The 23,731-nt window shown below is 48.9% G+C and overlaps 1 protein-coding gene across 1 annotated transcript; it reads right to left on the reverse strand.

The window, feature by feature from the left end:
* Positions 1-1,611: 1,611 nt before the first annotated feature.
* Positions 1,612-23,023, reverse strand: appl1 (adaptor protein, phosphotyrosine interacting with PH domain and leucine zipper 1). Its single transcript, XM_031901258.1, has 22 exons — positions 22,834-23,023; positions 18,543-18,641; positions 17,802-17,861; positions 16,561-16,632; positions 16,013-16,100; positions 15,824-15,865; positions 15,078-15,136; positions 14,852-14,998; positions 14,315-14,397; positions 13,328-13,486; positions 13,056-13,244; positions 11,093-11,135; positions 9,994-10,050; positions 9,456-9,547; positions 7,171-7,353; positions 6,893-6,939; positions 6,314-6,488; positions 6,005-6,041; positions 5,013-5,159; positions 4,190-4,240; positions 2,880-2,969; positions 1,612-2,230 (listed from the first exon to the last, which is right to left on the reverse strand). The coding sequence occupies exons 1-22, from the start codon at positions 22,885-22,887 to the stop codon at positions 2,078-2,080; spliced, it is 2,127 nt and encodes a 708-aa protein (XP_031757118.1). The 5' UTR covers positions 22,888-23,023; the 3' UTR covers positions 1,612-2,077.
* Positions 23,024-23,731: the final 708 nt, after the last annotated feature.

Consider the following 23,731-nt stretch of genomic DNA (forward strand, 5'->3'; position numbering starts at 1 on the left):
CATGGTATCGCTGAATCGGGCAACGCACTTACAGGCCCAACCCACTTACCCATCATTCCATCTGTATATGTCACATGGTATCGCTGAATCAGGCAATGCACTTACAGGCCCAACCCACTTACCCATCATTCCATATGTATGTGTCACATGGTATCGCTGAATCGGGCATCGCACGTACAGGCCCAACCCACTTACCCATCATTCCATCTGTTTGTGTCACATGGTATCGCTGAATCGGGCATCGCACATACAGGCCCAACCCACTTACCCATCATTCCATCTGTATGTGTCACATGGTATCGCTGAATCGGGCATCGCACTTACAGGCCCAACCCACTTACCCATCATTCCATCTGTATGTGTCACATGGTATCGCTGAATCGGGCATCGCACATACAGGCCCAACCCACTTACCCATCATTCCATCTGTATGTGTCACATGGTATCGCTGAATCGGGCATCGCACTTACAGGCCCAACCCACTTACCCATCATTCCATCTGTATGTGTCACATGGTATCGCTGAATCGGGCATCGCACATACAGGCCCAACCCACTTACCCATCATTCCATCTGTATGTGTCACATGGTATCGCTGAATCGGGCAACGCACTTACAGGCCCAACCCACTTACCCATCATTCCATCTGTATGTGTCACATGGTATCGCTGAATCAGGCATCGCACTTACAGGCCCAACCCACTTACCCATCATTCCATCTGTATGTGTCACATGGTATCGCTGAATCGGGCATCGCACGTACAGGCCCAACCCACTTACCCATCATTCCATCTGTTTGTGTCACATGGTATCGCTGAATCAGGCATCGCACTTACAGGCCCAACCCACTTACCCATCATTCCATCTGTTTGTGTCACATGGTATCGCTGAATCAGGCAACGCACTTACAGGCCCAACCCACTTACCCATCATTCCATCTGTTTGTGTCACATGGTATCGCTGAATCAGGCAACGCACTTACAGGCCCAACCCACTTACCCATCATTCCATCTGTATGTGTCACATGGTATCGCTGAATCAGGCAACGCACTTACAGGCCCAACCCACTTACCCATCATTCCATCTGTTTGTGTCACATGGTATCACTGAACTGGTAAAGGCAAAACTCTCCATGACAACCAGTATCAGCTACTTTCTTGCCTCCCATAATCCCTGGGGGGAGTGACTATTGTTAATTATGTGCCCGGGTGGGGGGGGGGGGCATTAAGGTGCAGTAAGGGGGGGTGCCTACTGGTGCCTGTGCCTACTACCCCAGACAAACCAGTGGCCCTGGGCCCCTGTACACTGCTACTAGTAGCTCTGTGTGTCTTTGCCCTTAGTGGTTGTGGAAAGTCGGAGCTCCCAGCAGGGGGCGCTATACCTCATATCATTGTCTGACCCCCTGTAATTACTGTTCTACATTTATCCCTATAGAACCTGACAGGTAAGAGGTAGAAGTGGGCAACTCCCGGGATCCCCCAGTCAGTACGTGCCGCCTACCCCTATACTGGGAGTTGCACAGACTGGGCGTGCCTGGAACAGGCCCACTTTGTTTCAGATGCTAAAGGGTTAACATTAAAGATCAGCAGAAAAAAAAGGACCAACTGCAAAGTTTCTTAGAATGTGACTTATTAAAATTTTAATCTTGAGGTTAGCTTGCCCTTTAAACCATACACCTGACTGCCCTTATGGACGGCGGCAGGACATTCAAGAGGGCATTGAGGGCAAACGCATTAACCCCCCCCCCGCCCCCAGCAATTAAAAGGTTTAATCACGATGGGGCACAAGAGCGTCCCGTTACGACAACGATTCATTACAAACGACGACGGACGGCGCGAGGCCGACGCCCAACTCCCATCAAGCTCGGCGCTTCCCCTTTATTGTCCTGTAAATGGAGGCAGCATCACAATAGGCTTGGTCTGGGGGGCACCGAAGGTTCCGCGGGGGCGCCCCGGGTCAGTATGGCGGCCCCCAAACATGGCCGCTTCCCAAAGGCAAAGTAATGAGCGCTTGTACTCGAGTGATTACGGGGATAATAAAAGGCGATGTGTCCTGCCCGTGCCTTTAATCGGCCTCCGTCACGCCTCCGACTCTCGCTGCTTCTTCTTCCCCTCGTCCCCCACATCGCTGTCTTCTGATTGGCTGCTGCTCAGAACCACAAACTGCCCCTCGGCGCTGGCCTGGGCGGGCCTGCTGGAGGCGGCGATTAAACGGCTCTGCTCTTCCAGATCCTGGGGGTACAGAGGTTACGGTCAGATCGCCCCAACGGGGGAGCAACCGGGGCCCCCCAACTGATACACTGCCATTAGGGCGGGTCACCTTTTCGTTGACTTTTAGTATGTTATAGAATGGCCTATTCCTGGCATCTTTGCAATTGGTCTTCATTATTTATAGTTTTTTAATTATTTCCCTTCCTCTTCTGACTCTTTGCAGCTTTCAAATGGGGGTCACTGACCCCGGCAGCCAAACCCTATTGCTCTGTGAGGCTCCAGTTTTATTGTTACTTTTTATTCCTTATCTTTATATTTAGGCCCCTCCCCTATTCATATTCCCATCTGTCGTTGAAACCACTTCCTGGTTGCTGGGGTAAATAAGACCCCAGCAACCAGATAGCTGCTAAAAGACCAAATGGAGAGCTGCTGAAACCATAAAATATTAAAAAATGAAGACCAATTGCAAATAGTCGCTGAATATCAATTTCTACAACATATTAAAAGGTGAACTACCCCTTTAAACGTTAAAGGAAAACTGCACCCAAAAAGTGACTTTTTCATACTTTAGGAAAATCTGATAACCAGTTTAACAGTAGCATGAGAAGCACAAAGGGAGTATTGCCCCCCCCCCCCCGGGGGTAAAAACTGCTCAGGGGTAGGGACCTACCTTTTCTATCTGTTTCTGTTTGCTGATTTCTTTCTGTTGTTTCTCTTTGACTTTGTCGATTTCTTTCTGCTTCTCCGACGCTCGGCGATCCTGTCAGCGAGCAAAGATATCGGATCAGGTCACATGACCTTTAATGAGCAAACCTTCATTTTTTCCCCATTGATTCTTTTTGCTTTATTTTGCTCCTAAAACTTCCTCTGTACCTTCAATAACCCTCCTATTGTGTTACTATAGGGATTCCTAAGCACAATTCAGCAGGAACAGCCCCCTAAGTTTGCCCATAGCCTGTACAGAGAGATACCATAAAACTATGGCACATAGGGATTCCCCTGTACTAAGCGCAATTCAGCAGGAACAGCCCCCTAAGTTTGCTCATAGCCTGTACAGAGAGATACCATAAAACTATGACACATAGGGATTCCCCTGTACTAAGCACAATTCAGCAGGAACAGCCCCCTAAGTTTGCTCATAGCCTGTACAGAGAGATACCATAAAACTATGGCACATAGGGATTCCCCTGTACTAAGCACAATTCAGCAGGAACAGACCCCTAAGTTTGCTCATAGCCTGTACAGAGAGATACCATAAAACTATGGCACATAGGGATTCCCCTGTACTAAGCACAATTCAGCAGGAACAGCCCCCTAAGTTTGCTCATAGCCTGTACAGAGAGATACCATAAAACTATGGCACATAGGGATTCCCCTGTACTAAGCACAATTCAGCAGGAACAGCCCCCTAAGTTTGCCCATAGCCTGTACAGAGAGATCCCATAAAACTATGGCACATAGGGATTCCCCTGTACTAAGCACAATTCAGCAGGAACAGCCCCCTAAGTTTGCTCATAGCCTGTACAGAGAGATACCATAAAACTATGGCACATAGGGATTCCCCTGTACTAAGCACAATTCAGCAGGAACAGCCCCCTAAGTTTGCCCATAGCCTGTACAGAGAGATCCCATAAAACTATGGCACATAGGGGTTCCCCTGTACTAAGCACAATTCAGCAGGAACAGCCCCCTAAGTTTGCCCATAGCCTGTACAGAGAGATACCATAAAACTATGGCACATAGGGATTCCCCTGTACTAAGCACAATTCAGCAGGAACAGCCCCCTAAGTTTGCTCATAGCCTGTACAGAGAGATACCATAAAACTATGGCACATAGGGATTCCCCTGTACTAAGCACAATTCAGCGGGAACAGCCCCCTATTCATATTATAGCTGCGTAAATTCCAATTCCAACTTAATTTAAAGGTGAACAACCCCTTTAACAAGCCATGCAGGGAGTTGCAGTTCAGCGACACTTACAAGTTCTGCATGAAGAGCGATCTGTTTCGCCAGCCCCACGGAATCGCAGATCTGTGAAGGGAACAAATGTGAGATTTGTAAGAAGCAACGCCATGTGGATTGGACAGACCTGCCCACCCATCAGCCAATCCCTGGTCCCAAAACAATGCTTACAGTTACCATAGAAACTACCCCATCAGCTTAATCAGAATAAATACAATAATCATCAGGTTCAAAGGAGATAAAATCAGGGACTGGCGAATGCAGCCCCACCCCCGACTTAAAGGGGAAGTTTACCTATAATTAACTTTTAATGTTTTAGACACTGCAATTAGCAATTGGTCTTCATTATTTATGGTTTTTCAGTTAATTAGCTTTTTGTTCAGCAACTCTCCACTTTGGTATTTTAGCAGCTGGTTGCTAGGGTCCTTTTTACCCTAGCAACCAGGCAGTGGTTTAAACGAGAGATAGGAAAATGAATAGTATCGGGGCTGCATAGACAGATAAGGAATAAAAAGTAACAATAACAATAAAACTGGAGCCTCACAGAGCAATAGGTTTTGGCTGCCGGGGTCAGTGACCCCCATTTGAAAGCTGCAAAGAGTCAGAAGAAGGAGGCAAATAATTCAAAAACTAAAAGAAATAAATGATGAAGACCAATTGCAAAGTTGCTAGGAATGGGGCATTCTATACTAGCTAGGAGCTATAAAGATGCTTTATTTGTGAGCCCCAAAACCTAAGGGTTTATCCTGCTGCGAGCGACTCACTCCTGCTGGGAGGTCCCAATAACATTATTTACAGCCAATAGAATGACCCCCAATATAGGGACTTGGCCCTTCTTTACCTTTTCCCCTTCGTTGTTGGACTCGAAGATGTAGCAGACAGAGAGCGGCCGCCCCTCGGCCCGCCCCCCCGCCGAGCGCAGCACAAAGCCGAACAGCCGCTTGTTTTCCTGGTGGGTGGCGTACAGGACCACGTTGGCCAGAGGGAACTGGGGGGGAAAGAAGGTTTGTAGTCAGAACACACAGAGGGTGGGAAACGGCAACATGGCAACAGTAACGGGGAGGCTGCACTAACACTCCCATGATCCTCTGCCATCCAGGCTACATGGGAACAGTAACGGGGAGGCTGCACTAACACTCCCATGATCCTCTGCCATCCAGGCTACATGGGAACAGTAACGGGGAGGCTGCACTAACACTCCCATGATCCTCTGCCATCCAGGCTACATGGGAACAGTAACGGGGAGGCTGCACTAACACTCCCATGATCCTCTGCCATCCAGGCTACATGGGAACAGTAACGGGGAGGCTGCACTAACACTCCCATGATCCTCTGCCATCCAGGCTACATGGGAACAGTAACGGGGAGGCTGCACTAACACTCCCATGATCCTCTGCCATCCAGGCTACATGGGAACAGTAACGGGGAGGCTGCACTAACACTCCCATGTTCCTCTGCCATCCAGGCTACATGGGAACAGTAACGGGGAGGCTGCACTAACACTCCCATGATCCTCTGCCATCCAGGCTACATGGGAACAGTAACGGGGAGGCTGCACTAACACTCCCATGATCCTCTGCCATGCAGTGAAGGATGCTGGGGCTTTGGCTACAGGTCTGGCACCAATGGGCGCAGCTGGGATAGGAGTTTTACCTACTGGGTGACATTACAGCGGGGCTTATACCCCAAAGAGCAGCCTGGATAGGCGACTGCCCCATTTTAAGGGCAAAGTTAAGCTCATCAAGAAATCCGATATTTCCGCTACATACTGTAGGGAGGAGCCAAGTGGAAAAGAGAATAATCACCCCGCTCACAGGAAAAAGGCAAACTCACCCTCAGCCTCGTGACTTGGGTTTGTGGATCAATCAGCCTAAAATAAAATAGAAATAAAACACTTGTTATCACTGCCTGCAACCAATAGGAACTTAGCTTTTGGTTTTTGAACTCTGTTTGAGAAGAGCTGATTGGTTAATAAGGGCTACTGCCTGTCAGGTGATGCTGGGAATAACAAAATCCTACAGGCTGCAGGTTGGGTGCCCAAGGAACATGCAACAATTGCAACTGAATCATTTTACCCCACGGGGCCCCCAATGACCCAGGGGCAAATGCCCTCTCAGCCCAGCCTAAAGGGGTAGAGCTTACTTCAAGCAGTCGCACGTGACGAGGAGGTGGGACTCGGTCATACGGAAGATGTTGTGTATGGCTCTGGCTGCCAGGATCTGCCGCATCGTCTCGTACACGACTTCCGCACTCTCGTCAGACTTCACTTCCATGGAGCCGAGGAACCGCACAATAAACAGCTGGTGCAAGATGGAGTCTGTAACGGCGGGTTGGGGGAACAATGAATTCTGGGAAATAAGATACAAGGGCCCCCCCAACCCTTTGTAAAATGCCCGCCCCTTTCATTCCTTAAGGTGCCCATACACCTTAAGATCTGCTCGCTTGGCGATGTCGAATTATAACGACGGGTATAGGCAAAGTCGGTTAAGGGAGCGTATCAACGAGCCGATGCGGTCCCCGATCCAACTAGATTTTTTAACCTGCCCGATCGAGATCTGCCCAATTTCAGGTCAGATATCGGTCGGGCAGGCCCGTCGGTAGTGCCCATACACGGGCCGATTGGCTGCCGAATCTGTCCAAAGGACCCATATCGGCAGCTACTATCAGCAGTGTATGGGGACTTTTAGCCAATCACTATAGTGGAGGAAAGACATTTGTTACCTTCAGATTCTGACTTCTCCCCAGATTCTCCAAATGGGTTTGTTCGTCTGGAAAAGGAAGAGAATCCTGTTAGCAGGGAACCAATGATCTCCAACCAGTGGGGCTGAACTACAACTCCCAGAATGCCAATGGGGGTCAGCTGTCCGTGAGTCGGAGACACTTGTTCTACACTACTCACGGGTCCAACCCCAAGCTGCTGTGGAACCCGCCCTACTGGGTGCCCACGTAAGGGCCTTTGTGCCCAACAACCCTGCCCTTGGCTTATGTCTAGTCCTTACCTGCCAGTCTGCCCCGGGGTTCTCGGCTGCCCGGACTGGTCCTCGCTAACTGGGGAAATGATGTCAAACTGGATGGGAGTGTCAGGAGCTACAATGGAGTCCAGTGAGAGGGCGGTAAGGGCTGAAGAATCTGATCCAATGGATCCGGTGCTGCTGGTACGTGTGGCGTGGGGTCTGGAGGGTCTGAAACAGAAACAATTGCATCATTTACCCCCTGCACCAATAGCTACGTAAGGGGTGGGGGTCAGTATATAGGCTACTCTGTATCACAATGTACTGGTACCAGTAACAAGAACTAGGCAGAGGGGGTCAGTATATAGGCTACCCTGTGTATCACAATGTACTGGTACCAGTAACAAGAACTAGGCAGAGGGGGTCAGTATATAGGCTACTCTGTGTATCACAATGTACTGGTACCAGTAACAAGAACTAGGCAGAGGGGGTCAGTATATAGGCTACTCTGTGTATCACAATGTACTGGTACCAGTAACAAGAACCAGGCAGAGGGGGTCAGTATATAGGCTACTCTGTGTATCACAATGTACTGGTACCAGTAAAAAGAACTAGGCAGAGGGGGTCAGTATATAGGCTACTCTGTGTATCACAATGTACTGGTACCAGTAACAAGAACTAGGCAGAGGGGGTCAGTATATAGGCTACTCTGTGTATCACAATGTACTGGTACCAGTAACAAGAACCAGGCAGAGGGGGTCAGTATATAGGCTACTCTGTGTATCACAATGTACTGGTACCAGTTAGAAACTAGAACTGGTGCCGAGCTGATCTGAAGGGAGGGAGAGTAGGAACAGTAAGCACAGAGAATAAAGGAGAAATTGCCAGTGTCTTGTTACCAAGGTAGAGCTGAACTAAACCCCATTAATCCCCAAGCAGATTGGAGGAAATAGCTGAGTTGTGACTCTCTGACAGATTTAGCGCTTCTCTAAAGCAGCCGCCAACTGGAGATCATGGGGGAGCCCCAACCCTGCGGGGGGTGTAAGGGATACACAGAGAATGGGGACAGAATAACAGCCGCTCTTTAAGCCCAGGGAAGGTCAAGCCACCGGCAACAATGTGTGCAGCAGTTTTACTTTCCCTTTGCTATTTTCCTCCTCAATTACACTGTTGTGTGTTCTGGGGGCAAACAATGCAGAGTTGGTGTTCTGGGGGTAACATCAGCTGGCACTGCATTTCTCTGGATATATCTACTCTGCAGTATAAAAATATATTTGTTATTGTGAAAAAACCTTGGAAATATCTATTTGATTCAAGGGAATTACTGTCTGGGGACATCAGTCTATTTGTTTGTATAGGGAATGGGAGCATAAAGCATAGTATTTATTTTATTCTTTGCTTAACAAGAGTCCACAAGTAAATGGGATTCCTGGAGGGGGGTTTGGAATATTTGTACAGGTATGGGATCCTTAATCCAGAAACCTGTTATCCAAAAAGCTCCAAATTATGGGAAAGCCTTCTCCCATAGACTTCACTTTCATTAAATAATATAGATTTTTTTTAAAAAATGATTCCCTTTTCTCTGTAATAATAAAACAGTACCTGTACTTGATCCCAACTAAGATATAATTACCCCTTATTGGGGCAGAACAGCCCTATTGGGTTTATTTCATGGTTAAATGATTCCCTTTTCTCTGTAATAATAAAACAGTACCTGTACTTGATCCCAACTAAGATATAATTACCCCTTATTGGGGGCAGAACAGCCCTATTGGGTTTATTTCATGGTTAAATGATTCCCTTTTCTCTGTAATAATAAAACAGTACCTGTACTTGATCCCAACTAAGATATAATTACCCCTTATTGGGGGCAGAACAGCCCTATTGGGTTTATTTAATGGTTAAATGATTCCCTTTTCTCTGTAATAATAAAACAGTACCTGTACTTGATCCCAACTAAGATATAATTACCCCTTATTGGGGCAGAACAGCCCTATTGGGTTTATTTAATGGTTAAATGATTCCCTTTTCTCTGTAATAATAAAACAGTACCTGTACTTGATCCCAACTAAGATATAATTACCCCTTATTGGGGGCAGAACAGCCCTATTGGGTTTATTTAATGGTTAAATGATTCCCTTTTCTCTGTAATAATAAAACAGTACCTGTACTTGATCCCAACTAAGATATAATTACCCCTTATTGGGGCAGAACAGCCCTATTGGGTTTATTTAATGGTTAAATGATAAGGATAATAAGGAAACAACATGGAGTTTTGCCCCTACAGGGAGGGCAGATAGCGGAGCGCACAGTAGGACAAGCCCCATACTCACACTGCCGGCCGCATACTCTCGTGCCTTTGCTGGAAGGACGGGGAGGGAGTCACGGCCTCCAGTGCTGATTGGTTGACTCTCGCAGCCGTTTCCTAAGGTGGAAATAACTTGTCTTTACTTGGGAATCCCAGGGCTTTACTGAACTCCTCTGAAATATAAGATTGGCTCTCTATGCCAGATACAGCTCTGTGCCAAGCTATGGAGAAAGTACAAAGGGATGCCCTACGCTATCTGCCCGGCAACGGAGTTTATCCCCCCCCAAAAAAAAGTAACACCCCAAAACACCAGGGTAAATCTATAACAAAAATGAAATACACGAGAGTCTCAGCTGTATATGGCACATTTAACATAGGGAGAGTATATGTTGGCCAAAGCTCCACCCATTCTCTAGCTATGCAAACTAGTAATCCCCTGGGAATAAAAAGACCACCATACCCAATCAAATCCATTTTTTTTAACTTGAAATGAGTTGGATCTCTAAATAATAACCGGTACCAATAGAACCGGGTGCTGAGCTCTGAGCATTTGGGATACTCACCTCCGGGTTCTCCGTCAGGTAAATCCGCTTGGAGATGTTGTTTATTGTACTGATCCACTGTAGAGAAAGAAAATCTGTATTAGAATTCTATTGGAAGGGACATGTATGTCCTAGTATTCATGGGTCTCTACTTCCTTGGCAAATAATAACAGCAGCCCTGTCTCGCTTTATGGCAGGGATCCTAGATCTACACTCAGGATTGGACGCAGGAAGATACAATGACTCTCTGCCTGATTGGATCGTTTACATTCTGTTTCCTGGGTCCCCAGATGCTTAGAGGGTGGCCAATAGGGACAGTTGCCCTGGGCCTGGCATGTCGATGTGGCTAGCTGCCACATACACATATCCCATGGTGCTTATTGATGTCCAATGAGAGGAGTAAGTGGGATCCTTAGGTATGAGGGCTCCGCACTGGTTCAGCTTGCCCCAAGCCCCTCAAAAGGCCTGCCCTTGCCAGATGCAGCCAGACTACAACAGGTTAAATGGGACATATTGTGTGAAAAACCATATTGTGCCAATGAATTGTACTCATCTAAATACAGAAGGAAAGGGCTGATTTATTGAAAGTCACCCCCTCTAGCCCCGCCCATCTGTGCCACTTCCTGCTGCTTCTTTTCCCAGGCTGTGCAGGGGGGCGGCGGCACTGTAGAATAGGAACCAATCAACAGCTAGGCTGACCTGATAGGGAACTGAAGCCTGTCTGTGCTTGTGTGAGTGCAGGGCTGTGATTGGCTCTCCCCCTTCCTACTGTGCTTCTGGCAGGGACAGTTAGGACACGCCCACCCCTCATATGAAACCCAGACAGGGACCTGAGAGGATCTATAGGGAGCTCCAATAAAGGGGCCATTGTTACAGATAGGGTTAATATTTAGCCCAAAGGGAAGCTAGCACCGTATATTATTCATAACTGCCAACAAGGTTTTTAGTTTACCCTATATGCCTCCTTTAATGCATGCTGGGAGCTGTAGTCCAGTAACATGTGGGAGCCCAAAGAGCTATAGGTGTAAGGCACAGAGGGAAATTCGGGGTACTGTGCACTTGCCCCCCAAACAACTGGTGATTCTGGGGAGGGACTGGCACATTGGCTTAGAGCACCTACCTCCTCGCAGTCCTTTTTGCTTTCTGCTTGTAAAATGACTGACCTTAAAGAAAACAAATAAACAAATTAGGATGAGAATGTGCATAACAGCAACTCCCTGCAACGGGGGCCACAACTCCCTGCAACGGGGGCCACAAACAGATCTTAAGTGGCAAACAATGTGCGGATAGTCACGTGACCAACCCATCGGTTCTAACACTTCATTTCCTGGTGACAAGTTCCTTTCAGACATTAATCACAAGGAGTTTATGTTCCATTTCCTGAGAGGTTGCGCTGTGTGCCCAGAACATTCCATTTCTGTATGTTCGTATTTATACATATGGGTAGGAGGTGCCATAGTGTTTCCCTTAGACAGTACAGTATGGGGGTACAGCTTATTGTGTGCCCAGAACATTCCTTCTCTGTATATTTGTATTTATACATATGGGTAGGGGGTGCCATAGTGTTTCCCTTAGACAGTACAGTATGAGGGTACAGCTTATTGTGTGCCCAGAACATTCCTTCTCTGTATATTTGTATTTATACATATGGGTAGGGGGTGCCATAGTGTTTCCCTTAGACAGTACAGTATGAGGGTACAGCTTATTGTGTGCCCAGAACATTCCTTCTCTGTATATTTGTATTTATACATATGGGTAGGGGGTGCCATAGTGTTTCCCTTAGACAGTACAGTATGGGGGTACAGCTTATTGTGTGCCCAGAACATTCCTTCTCTGTATATTTGTATTTATACATATGGGTAGGGGGTGCCATAGTGTTTCCCTTAGACAGTACAGTATGGGGGTACAGCTTATTGTGTGCCCAGAACATTCCTTCTCTGTATATTTGTATTTATACATATGGGTAGGGGGTGCCATAGTGTTTCCCTTAGACAGTACAGTATGGGGGTACAGCTTATTGTGTGCCCAGAACATTCCTTCTCTGTATATTTGTATTTATACATATGGGTAGGGGGTGCCATAGTGTTTCCCTTAGACAGTACAGTATGGGGGTACAGCTTATTGTGTGCCCAGAACATTCCTTCTCTGTATATTTGTATTTATACATATGGGTAGGGGGTGCCATAGTGTTTCCCTTAGACAGTACAGTATGGGGGTACAGCTTATTGTGTGCCCAGAACATTCCTTCTCTGTATATTTGTATTTATACATATGGGTAGGGGGTGCCATAGTGTTTCCCTTAGACAGTACAGTATGGGGGTACAGCTTATTGTGTGCCCAGAACATTCCTTCTCTGTATATTTGTATTTATACATATGGGTAGGAGGTGCCATAGTGTTTCCCTTAGACAGTACAGTATGGGGGTACAGCTTATTGTGTGCCCAGAACATTCCGTCTCTGTATATTTGTATTTATACATATGGGTAGGGGGTGCCATAGTGTTTCCCTTAGACAGTACAGTATGGGGGTACAGCTTATTGTGTGCCCAGAACATTCCTTCTCTGTATATTTGTATTTATACATATGGGTAGGGGGTGCCATAGTGTTTCCCTTAGACAGTACAGTATGGGGGTACAGCTTATTGTGTGCCCAGAACATTCCTTCTCTGTATATTTGTATTTATACATATGGGTAGGAGGTGCCATAGTGTTTCCCTTAGACAGTACAGTATGGGGGTACAGCTTATTGTGTGCCCAGAACATTCCGTCTCTGTATATTTGTATTTATACATATGGGTAGGGGTGCCATAGTGTTTCCCTTAGACAGTACAGTATGGGGGTACAGCTTATTGTGTACCCAGAACATTCCTTCTCTGTATATTTGTATTTATACATATGGGTAGGAGGTGCCATAGTGTTTCCCTTAGACAGTACAGTATGGGGGTACAGCTTATTGTGTGTCCGGAACATTCCGTCTCTGTATGTTTGTACATTTGGGAAGGAGCGGCCCCTGGGCAGGGCAGGGATTGGTACTATAATATAATGGCACTAACACATTTTATCAGATACAGAAACACCACGCACTTTTTGCCGTCGAACGCCGTGATCTGGAAGCAGTATCTCCGGTCCTCGCTATCGATGGCCATCACCGAGCAGTTATCTATGTCCATGACAAGCCCCCCGGCCACGTCGCCCCTCGCCTGGCTCATCAGGTTCCCGCCCTGCGTGAAGTAGTAATGTCTGTCCCAACTGGACGACACCAGGCCGGTCTTGCTAGAACAACAGGGACACCCACAACTGTCAGAGGGAAGCTGCTAGTGCCAGTGACCAGCCTTAGCCAATAGGATTGCTCGTACTTGCGTATGTTGAGGTAACCCGCTTTCCGGGTCAAGTTGCGATTCACGGGGAGTTTCTTTAGGTCGGGGTCTGGCAGGTACAGGGGCTCACTGGCTGCTTCCATGTCCTGGATCGTCTGCTGCATGTTCTCCATGTCCTGGTCCATCTCTCTCCGGACACTGCGGGAAGAAGCAGCAACAGTTAGTATGAGCCTCGCAGGTAGGGGGCGCTGCTGGGCCATCTCCTGTACCATATGCTGGTCACGTGACTAGGTTGCTCTCTAAATGGGGTGTTCACCTTTCTACGATGTAGAGATTGATATTCTGAGACAATTTGCAATTGGTCTTCATTTTTTTTTTTATTTGTGTTTTTTTTAGCTTTTTGTTCAGCAGCTCTCCAGTTTGGAATTTCAGCTGCTATCTGGTTGCTATGGTCTTGTTTCCCTTAGCAACCAGGCAATGGTTTGAATTAGAGACTGAAATATGAATGGGGGGCTGGAATAATGTAGAAGAGGAATTAAAAAACTAGAATAAATAATGAAGACCAATTGCAAAGTTAATATAATTGCACAGAGGCTCCTAAATATCATGAATGGCAGTATTTTTCTCCAGAACTCCAAGCTGGCTGGGGGCACAGAAAGGATGAGTGGCGGGAAACAGTACAGGAGATGGGACCAAGCGTACAGTGTAGGAAAGGGCTGCAGTGCACGTTAAACATGGAGGCACAGCTGCAAATTTGGGTGCTGGGGTCCCACCAATGTGACCAGTACTAAAGCCGTCCCACAGGTGCCGTATCAGGAAGAGCAAAGGAAACCCCCATAGCAATGCGCACAGGAGATGGAAACACCCAGTACATTGCGCTTATGTAACATGAATGGGCACAGGCCCCAGATGCAGCGCGACTGATTGGTGCTCTCACACCCTGGGGGACTCGGAGGGAGGAGCCCCGGAGGGAGGGGCCCCACTGGAGGACCCCAGTAAGGGGTAGGCCTATCTGCCTTTACTCACCTCTGCACGCTGGTTCCAATGTTCGTTAGGAACTCCTCCAATTGGCTGTTCAGATTTTCTGAGCCCATTTTGAAGAAGTTGATCTGTGCGGAAGGAAACACACGGACTCCATTATACACCAGGGATTTCCATAAGCCCATCGCTCTGTGCTGCCTGCGCACTCGGGTCTCTTACATAGAGGCGGGGCTTAGCCCCATTCCCTTTCTCTCATTTGCTACATAAATACCCCATTAAGCGGGAAGGGGGTTGAATTAAACATTTATGGATTTAAATTGAGCACCAATCAGATTAATGCTCCCGCAGGACCCATTGACTTCTGCTATAGGTTCCTGCAGCGAACCCAAATCCATCTGCTGCATATGTATTGGCTTAGCCTTTCCTGCCCCAGAAGGTGTGGCCAGCGTGCCTGTAGGGGGCATATTTGTGCTGGAAGGGGTACGGAGTAGGGTATTGATATGTGGGGGGGGTTTCGCTTTCAAAACAAGAGCAGACCGCCCATTCATACTTTGACTCCTCCCCAAATCATAAACCAGTTACCTGGGCTTGCATGTACCCTAGCAACGGCTCCAAAATGGCAGTTTTCTTCTTATACTGAATGGTGTTCAATGCGCAGAAATAATGCATCATAGTCTGGTGCTGCTTCTTCCGGGCCGTGTAAACGTCTTCCGTGGCTTCAAACTTGGTCTGGGAAATAAAAGGAACAGGGTTGAGACTGCGAGGTCCGACAGAACAGGCCCGGGAAGCATAAATATAAATAATTAACCTTTTCATTCTCTCTTCGCTTGGAGAGCCGGCTGTACCTGTTGATGGCAACGTCGTGATCTGAGCAGAGAGGGAGATTCATTAGGAGCCCGGTGGGCCAGTACTTCAGCGAATAAACAGTGCCCTAGGGCTTATCCTTCATTAAACACCAATAAAATTATATATATATATATATATATATATATATATATATATATATATATATATATAAGCTCTCTCAATCTTATGTTCCCCCAGAATGCATTGCAGGTAGGGATTAACATAACCTCAGTGTATCTGTTGGAACAAGCTGAAAGTTACAGTTCAGCAACAAACACCTGTTTGCCTTCCCATAGAGGCAATTTATTTGAAACATTAATGGGGTTATGTAATAAAAGGCACTAAGGTTGCCCAGGAGCAGTAATCCATAGCAACCAATCAGCGGGTAGAATTTACTGGCTACCTGTTTAAAAGTAAAGTGGTTGCTATGAGTTACTGCTCCTTGGCAACCTTAGTGCCTTTTGATATATTTGGGGGGCCTAGTGTCAATGATTCCTGCTCTCCCAATTCCCTTTCTATCTGGATAATTCCATAGCAGCTAAAGCTGCGCCGGCGATGTACATTCCCCTACCATATTGGCTGGGATGCCACTCCTTGTATCCACTGCCTGCAATTCAGTTTCAATTATAAATTCAAACACCTCTGAAACTGATCCCAGGGTGGAAAGAAAATTCTCTACAAAATTCTCAGCAAAGGCCCAGTACCTACCGTTACTGGCGATTTGGAAAACTTCTTTTAGTGTTAATATTTCTGGGGAAAAAAATAGAAAAAAAAGGCAAATAAAAACAAGGGTTGAAAAGGGATTATTATTATTATCCTTTATTATTTATAGAGCTCTAATGTGTTATTATTGGGCAGGTTTTCCTATAATTGGGTTATAATACAGAGTGGACTCACCTTTCAAATCCCTTTCTTTGAATTGGCCAATAGGGAACATCATTGCATCGGCCAGTTGGGTGGAGAGAACGGCATGGCACGAGCTCAGCTATTGGGTAGAACACACTGCAGTGAGGCCAATAGCACTACATGTATCTCCCTCTATATCTCTCTGTCATGAGGCAATTAGGCAGCTACATGAGTTAAATACTTTTATAATATATATATATATATATAATTGAAAATTTAGGGACACATTTAGGGCATTTATTATGCTGTGTAAACCAACATCCCCGGTGATGTTGCCCAAAGCAACCAATCAGATCTTTGCTTCGGTTTTCAAACTTTTAGGCGGCCGTTCAAGTCCTATTACTGATTGGTGGCTATGGGCACTGGTGATGCTGGTGTACCACTATAAAGATATGCCCCTTACTGCCATTACAGAGAAATGCTCTTTGTTACGGTTTTACATCTTAGTTCCCACCAAATTAAATGCGAATAAAATCATAATGGCAGGGAGTTCATTTAAAGACACAGCGCAGCACCCAGAACATAAATACAGGACTTACTTCATCAATCACTTTGGAAAACTGCTGTAGTGTTGAAGTCATGACCTCATCGTCGCCCCCTAGAGGAAAGCGCTGGGAGACACCAAGAGTGTTAGTGTTATAAAGGCACAAGGCTGCAGGCTGAGTTATACAGGGAACTCTGAGTATCACTCATGTATTATAAGGGATAATGTACCCCCTACTGTAAATGATAAGGATATTAGCAGTCACTGAGGGGTTCTGTGCCCCCCATATAAAGGCACAAGGCTGCAGGCTGAGTTATACAGGGAACTCCGAGTATCACTCATGTATTATAAGGGATACTGTACCCCCTACTGTAAATGATAAGGATATTAGCAGTCACTGAGGGGTTCTGTGCCCATATAAAGGCACAAGGCTGCAGGCTGAGTTATACAGGGAACTCCGAGTATCACTCATGTATTATAAGGGATAATGTACCCCCTACTGTAAATGATAAGGATATTAGCAGTCACTGAGGGGTTCTGTGCCCCCCATATAAAGGCACAAGGCTGCAGGCCGAGTTATACAGGGAACTCTGAGTATCACTCATGTATTATAAGGGATAATGTACCCCCTACTGTAAATGATAAGGATATCAGAAGCCACTGAATGCTTTCCCCTTCCCAGGGACTCTGTAGAACGCTTTGACAGGGCAGAAAGCCACCGACATTTAATTGCAGGAAGCTCAACGGTCACCTTGTACCTTGCTTTGCAGGAAGAGACTGACAGTTAATAGAGGGCAATTACAGAGATAAGTGTTACAGTGACAGCACATACAATTCATGGATCCTCATGTAACATGCTAAGGATATGGGTTCCTTCTGTCCCCAACTACACAGACACAGCCCCTGGGGCCCCCCCAGGGCCAATTACTGATTTAATTAAATGAATCTGCTCCGGGTTCGGAACACAATACAATGTTTAGTTTGGCTCTTCCCGAATAAACAAACTCCTGTGAGTGAGAGATGCGACTCCCAACAACACTGGCCTTAGGGTAATGGCACACGTGGAGTTTATACCGTGTAGGCTGGGGGGGGGGAACATGTGAAGAAGTGGCCTTTGGGGTCCATATCCCCCCCCAGTCTGCACTATTGATGTACTGTAGGAATGTACAGTGCTGTGTACTCCCCTATCCCTATGTACATACTGTATTTACTGCCCCTTCCAAAACGTACCGCCAACAAACCAATAGCAGGTCAGGACGCACTGCAGCCAATAAGGCGCTAAATGCTGGTACCTACCTGCTTCTCATATTCTTTCAGGAGTTTGGAGGTCAGGTGGGTGGCGGCGCTTAACTCGTTCTGATAACAAACCAGAAAGGAAAGGTCAGAGAATCAGAAAACTAATGATATTTTACTGCTGTGAAACTACAATTCCCAGAATCCCCACTGCCAGGCACAGTTACACATAACTATAAACCCAGTGAGAATGAGGGATGAATGGGTATTGGGGAGTTGTATCAGGAGTCAGAACCAGCAGTGCAGGGAAGGGAAAGGGACAGACACAGTGACAGTTACACATAACTATAAACCCAGTGAGAATGAGGGATGAATGGGTATTGGGGAGTTGTATCAGGAGTCAGAACCAGCAGTGCAGGGAAGGGAAAGGGACAGACACAGTGACAGTTACACATAACTATAAACCCAGTGAGAATGAGGAATGAATGGGTATTGGGGAGTTGTATCAGGAGTCAGAACCAGCAGTGCAGGGAAGGGAAAGGGACAGACACAGTGACAGTTACACATAACTATAAACCCAGTGAGAATGAGGAATGAATGGATATTGGGGAGTTGTATCAGGAGTCAGAACCAGCAGTGCAGGGAAGGGAAAGGGACAGACACAGTGACAGTTACACATAACTATAAACCCAGTGAGAATGAGGGATGAATGGATATTGGGGAGTTGTATCAGGAGTCAGAACCAGCAGTGCAGAGAAGGGAAAGGGACAGACACAGTGACAGTAAGTAGAAATGTTCCGGTACCTGAGCGTCGTAGATCCGGCGCATAGCGTGGAACAGCTGGTTACTGTAACTGGAAATGGCAGCGGCATCTTCCTCAAACACCCCCAGTAGGGACCTGGTCTGGAAACAAAAGGGAAAGGAAATTTAGGATGAAAGATTCACCAATCAGAGGAGTCTGCAGACTTCGGCCCCGGGAGTCTCACAAACAGAAGTGGAAGCGGTTTGTTGCCCCCGGGCTGTGCACGCAGCAGTCACAGAGCACATATAATGTTCCTGCATAATGGACTCTTGCTTATGAGCCAAAACAGGTCCAACAAAGGGTGAAAAGAGGGTTGTTTATACAGAGATCGGTGTCTCCCTAGCTGAGTGTAACGAGCAGGTTGGTAAGTACTTAGAGATAAGTTGACAGATACTTGGGGGCAGGGCAGAGAAACTTTATCCCAAATGGCAGCGGAAGCCGACACACTGACTGGCACGGAAGGAACAATTAATCCAGAGTTATTCATTAAGGGCTGGATGCTGACAGACTGGGGAGGGGAGATAATTAACCGTGAGTAATAAGAGGAAACATCACATGATCAGAGTTAATTAGCATTACAGTGGTGCCTTATGGGAGAAACACATCGTATTCAGTTACTCATTGGATAAGAGAATTCATACAAATACCCAGTAAAAAGAAACTGTTATGAAACATCATTTTTGTAATTTGCCTCATTTCGGAGGCTGGTTCTCATTGGCTGTCACTGACCTACTCAGCTGTGTGGAGGCTGGCTCTCATTGGCTGTCACTGACCTACTGAGCTGTGTGGGGGCTGGCTCTCATTGGCTGTCACTGACCTACTGAGCTGTGTGGAGGCTGGCTCTCATTGGCCGTCACTGACCTACTGAGCTGTGTGGAGGCTGGCTCTCATTGGCTGTCACTGACCTACTGAGCTGTGTGGAGGCTGGCTCTCAATGGCTGTCACTGACCTACTGAGCTGTGTGGAGGCTGGCTCTCATTGGCTGTCACTGACCTACTGAGCTGTGTAGGCGCTGCCTCTCATTGGCTGTTACTGACCTACTGAGCTGTGTGGAGGCTGGCTCTCATTGGCTGTCACTGACCTACTCAGCTGTGTGGAGGCTGGCTCTCATTGGCCGTCACTGACCTACTGAGCTGTGTGGAGGCTGGCTCTCATTGGCTGTCACTGACCTACTGAGCTGTGTGGAGGCTGGCTCTCATTGGCTGTCACTGACCTACTGAGCTGTGTGGGGGCTGGCTCTCATTGGCTGTCACTGACCTACTGAGCTTGTGGAGGCTGGCTCTCATTGGCTGTCACTGACCTACTGAGCTGTGCGGAGGCTGGCTCTCATTGGCCGTCACTGACCTACTGAGCTGTGTGGAGGCTGGCTCTCATTGGCCGTCACTGACCTACTGAGCTGTGTAGGCGCTGCCTCTCATTGGCCGTCACTGACCTACTGAGCTGTGTGGAGGCTGGCTCTCATTGGCTGTCACTGACCTACTGAGCTGTGTGGAGGCTGGCTCTCATTGGCTTGTCACTGACCTACTGAGCTGTGTGGAGGCTGGCTCTCATTGGCTGTCACTGACCTACTGAGCTGTGTGGGGGCTGGCTCTCATTGGCTGTCACTGACCTACTGAGCTTGTGGAGGCTGGCTCTCATTGGCTGTCACTGACCTACTGAGCTGTGTGGGGGCTGGCTCTCATTGGCTGTCACTGACCTACTGAGCTGTGTGGAGGCTGGCTCTCATTGGCTGTCACTGACCTACTGAGCTGTGTGGGGGCTGGCTCTCATTGGCTGTCACTGACCTACTGAGCTTGTGGAGGCTGGCTCTCATTGGCTGTCACTGACCTACTGAGCTTTGTGGAGGCTAGCTCTCATTGGCTGTCACTGACCTACTGAGCTGTGTGGGGGCTGGCTCTCATTGGCTGTCACTGACCTACTGAGCTTGTGGAGGCTGGCTCTCATTGGCTGTCACTGACCTACTGAGCTGTGTGGGGGCTGGCTCTCATTGGCTGTCACTGACCTACTGAGCTGTGTGGAGGCTGGCTCTCATTGGCCGTCACTGACCTACTGAGCTGTGTGGAGGCTGGCTTCTCATTGGCCATCACTGACCTACTGAGCTGTGTGGAGGCTGGCTCTCATTGGCCGTCACTGACCTACTGAGCTGTGTGGAGGCTGGCTCTCATTGGCCGTCACTGACCTACTGAGCTGTGTGGAGGCTGGCTCTCATTGGCCGTCACTGACCTACTGAGCTGTGTGGAGGCTGGCTCTCATTGGCCGTCACTGACCTACTGAGCTGTGTGGAGGCTGGCTCTCATTGGCCGTCACTGACCTACTGAGCTGTGTGGAGGCTGGCTCTCATTGGCTGTCACTGACCTACTGAGCTGTGTGGAGGCTGGCTCTCATTGGCCGTCACTGACCTACTGAGCTGTGTGGAGGCTGGCTCTCATTGGCCGTCACTGACCTACTGAGCTGTGTGGAGGCTGGCTCTCATTGGCGGTCACTGACCTACTGAGCTGTGCAGAGGCTGGCTCTCATTGGCCATCACTGACCTACTGAGCTGTGCAGAGGCTGGCTCTCATTGGCCGTCACTGACCTACTGAGCTGTGCGGAGGCTGGCTCTCATTGGCCGTCACTGACCTACTGAGCTGAGAAAGGAATAAACTGCTGCGGTTTTTTGGATGCAGAATTATTAAAGGGGAACTCCACCCAAAACTGAAGGAAGATGTTTGCTGATCCTATCATACAAACTGTTTATGTGCACGTGTGACTGTGATTGGACGCAGTGTTTGTTCTGGGCGGAGCCAAACCTTCCAATAAATCCCAGTGTTTCTCTGATAATCACAACAGACGGCAAAGAATGACGACTCTTTATATAAACGGAATCTACTTCCTGAAGGGGAAATCAGATTATTCCTCCCTTTTATTCTCTGCCATTATATCTCCCACTGACCCTAGCAACCGCGCCAAGGTGTGAATGCCAGGCTGGGAGGAATAAGACCAATAAGTAACAGAACCCAACCCTCTCACAGTTCCCTTCCATCCTTAACCAGCAAAATGACCCACATCAGGGGGGACTTTCTGTACCGACCCCACTACCCCTCATGTCCCACTCCTACATGTTCAGCAATCTGCTTGGCAAGAGGTTCCGCAGCAGCTGCAGGTCTCACCCCTTGGCTATGCACCAGCTCACTATGCCCTGTGCCAACCCCCCCCCCCTCCCAATGAGGTTCTGGTGTTGGTTCTATCCCCCAGCTCACTATGCCCTGTGCCAAGCCCCCCCCCCCCTCCCAATGAGGTTCTGGTGTTGGTTCTATCCCCCAGCTCACTATGCCCTGTGCCAACCCCCCCCCCCCCCTCCCAATGAGGTTCTGGTGTCGGTTCTATCCCCCAGCTCACTATGCCCTGTGCCAAGCCCCCCCCCCCCCTCCCAATGAGGTTCTGGTGTTGGTTCTATCCCCCAGCTCACTATGCCCAGTAACCAACCCCCCCCCCGGCCCAATGAGGTTCTGGTGTTGGTTCTATCCCCCAGCTCACTATGCCCAGTAACCAACCCCCCCCCCCCCCGGCCCAATGAGGTTCTGGTGTTGGTTCTATCCCCAGCTCACTATGCCCAGTAACCAACCCCCCCCCCCCGGCCCAATGAGGTTCTGGTGTTGGTTCTATCCCCAGCTCACTATGCCCAGTAACCAACCCCCCCCCCCCCGGCCCAATGAGGTTCTGGTGTTGGTTCTATCCCCCAGCTCACTATGCCCAGTAACCAACCCCCCCCCCCCCCCCCGGCCCCAATGAGGTTCTGGTGTTGGTTCTATCCCCCCAGCTCACTATGCCCAGTAACCAACCCCCCCCCCCCCGGCCCAATGAGGTTCTGGTGTTGGTTCTATCCCCCCAGCTCACTATGCCCAGTAACCAACCCCCCCCCCCCCCGGCCCAATGAGGTTCTGGTGTTGGTTCTATCCCCCCAGCTCACTATACCCAGCACCCAACCCCCCCCCCCGGCCCAATGAGGTTCTGGTGCCGGTTCTATCCCCCAGCTCACTATGCCCTGTGCCAACCCCCCCCCCCCCGGCCCAATGAGGTTCTGGTGTCGGTTCTATGCCCCCGCCCCATAAGCCTGTGCAGCCCTGGCCCCTCCCCAGCGGCCCCTGTACCCGGGCCCCACCTTCCCCCCCCCCCCCGGCCCCACCTTCCCCCCCCCGGCCCCCCCTGCTGCTCTCATTAACCCTCTCGGTGCCTCCCTGGGAGTGACACGGCCAACAAGCCCCTCCCCGGTTCCCGGTAGCCCTCACTCCCCTCATTCTGACACCCCGGTACCTGAGGGCTGTCCTCCAGCGTCTCCTCGATGGGCAGCTTGTCAGTGCCGAGCATGGCGCCGGTTCCTGGGCCGGGGAGCAGCGGGACAAGCGGGGACTGTAAACAGAACCGTGAATTCTACAGCAGCGCCCTGCCAGCGGACATCCCGCCTTGTGCCTTTCGCACCCTCTTCTCATTGGCTCAGCCGCGCTGTTACTCACAAGCGCGAAGTTGCTATTGGGCGGCTGAGCGATCTGTCTGTGTGTATGGTTGCTAAGAGGCGGGACTGACAGGAAGTTGTCAAGATGACGCTAAGGGGAAGGTTCGCTGAGAATTGGCCCTGAGTGGCCCCAGGTGCCCCCTGTATCCCAGTACCCCCTGTATCCCAGTACCCCCTGTATCCCAGTACCCCCTGTATCCCAGTAACCCCAGTACCTTCTGTATCCCAGTAACCCCAGTATCCCAGTACCCCCAGTATCCCAGTACCCCCAGTATCCCAGTACCCCCTGTATCCCAGTACCCCCAGTATCCCAGTACCCCCTGTATCCCAGTACCCCCAGTATCTCAGTACCCCCAGTATCCCAGTACCCCCTGTATCCCAGTACCCCCTGTATCTCAGTACCCCCAGTATCCCAGTAACCCCAGTATCCCAGTACCCCCAGTATCCCAGTGCCCCCAGTATCTCAGTGCCCCCAGTATCCCAGTGCCCCCAGTATACCAGTACCCCCAGTATCCCAGTACCCCCAGTATCCCAGTGCCCCCTGTATCCCAGTACCCCCAGTATCCCAGTGCCCCCTGTATCCCAGTACCCCCAGTATCCCAGTACCCCCAGTATCCCAGTACCCCCAGTATCCCAGTGCCCCCTGTATCCCAGTGCCCCCTGTATCCCAGTACCCCCAGTATCCCAGTGCCCCCAGTA

The sequence above is a fragment of the Xenopus tropicalis genome, chromosome 4 (genome assembly GCF_000004195.4).
Source record: "Xenopus tropicalis strain Nigerian chromosome 4, UCB_Xtro_10.0, whole genome shotgun sequence".
NCBI classification, from domain to species: Eukaryota; Metazoa; Chordata; class Amphibia; order Anura; family Pipidae; genus Xenopus; species Xenopus tropicalis.

Coding starts and splice junctions, on each gene's coding strand:
- appl1 (XM_031901258.1), bottom strand. CDS start 22,887: ATGCTCGGCACTGACAAGCTGCCCATCGAGGAGACGCTGGAGGACAGC. Junction 13,487..14,314: donor ATTGGAACCAGCGTGCAGAG/GTGAGTAAAGGC, acceptor TTCTTCCCGCAG/TGTCCGGAGAGAGATGGACC. Junction 2,231..2,879: donor AACAGAAACAGATAGAAAAG/GTAGGTCCCTAC, acceptor CTGTACCCCCAG/GATCTGGAAGAGCAGAGCCG.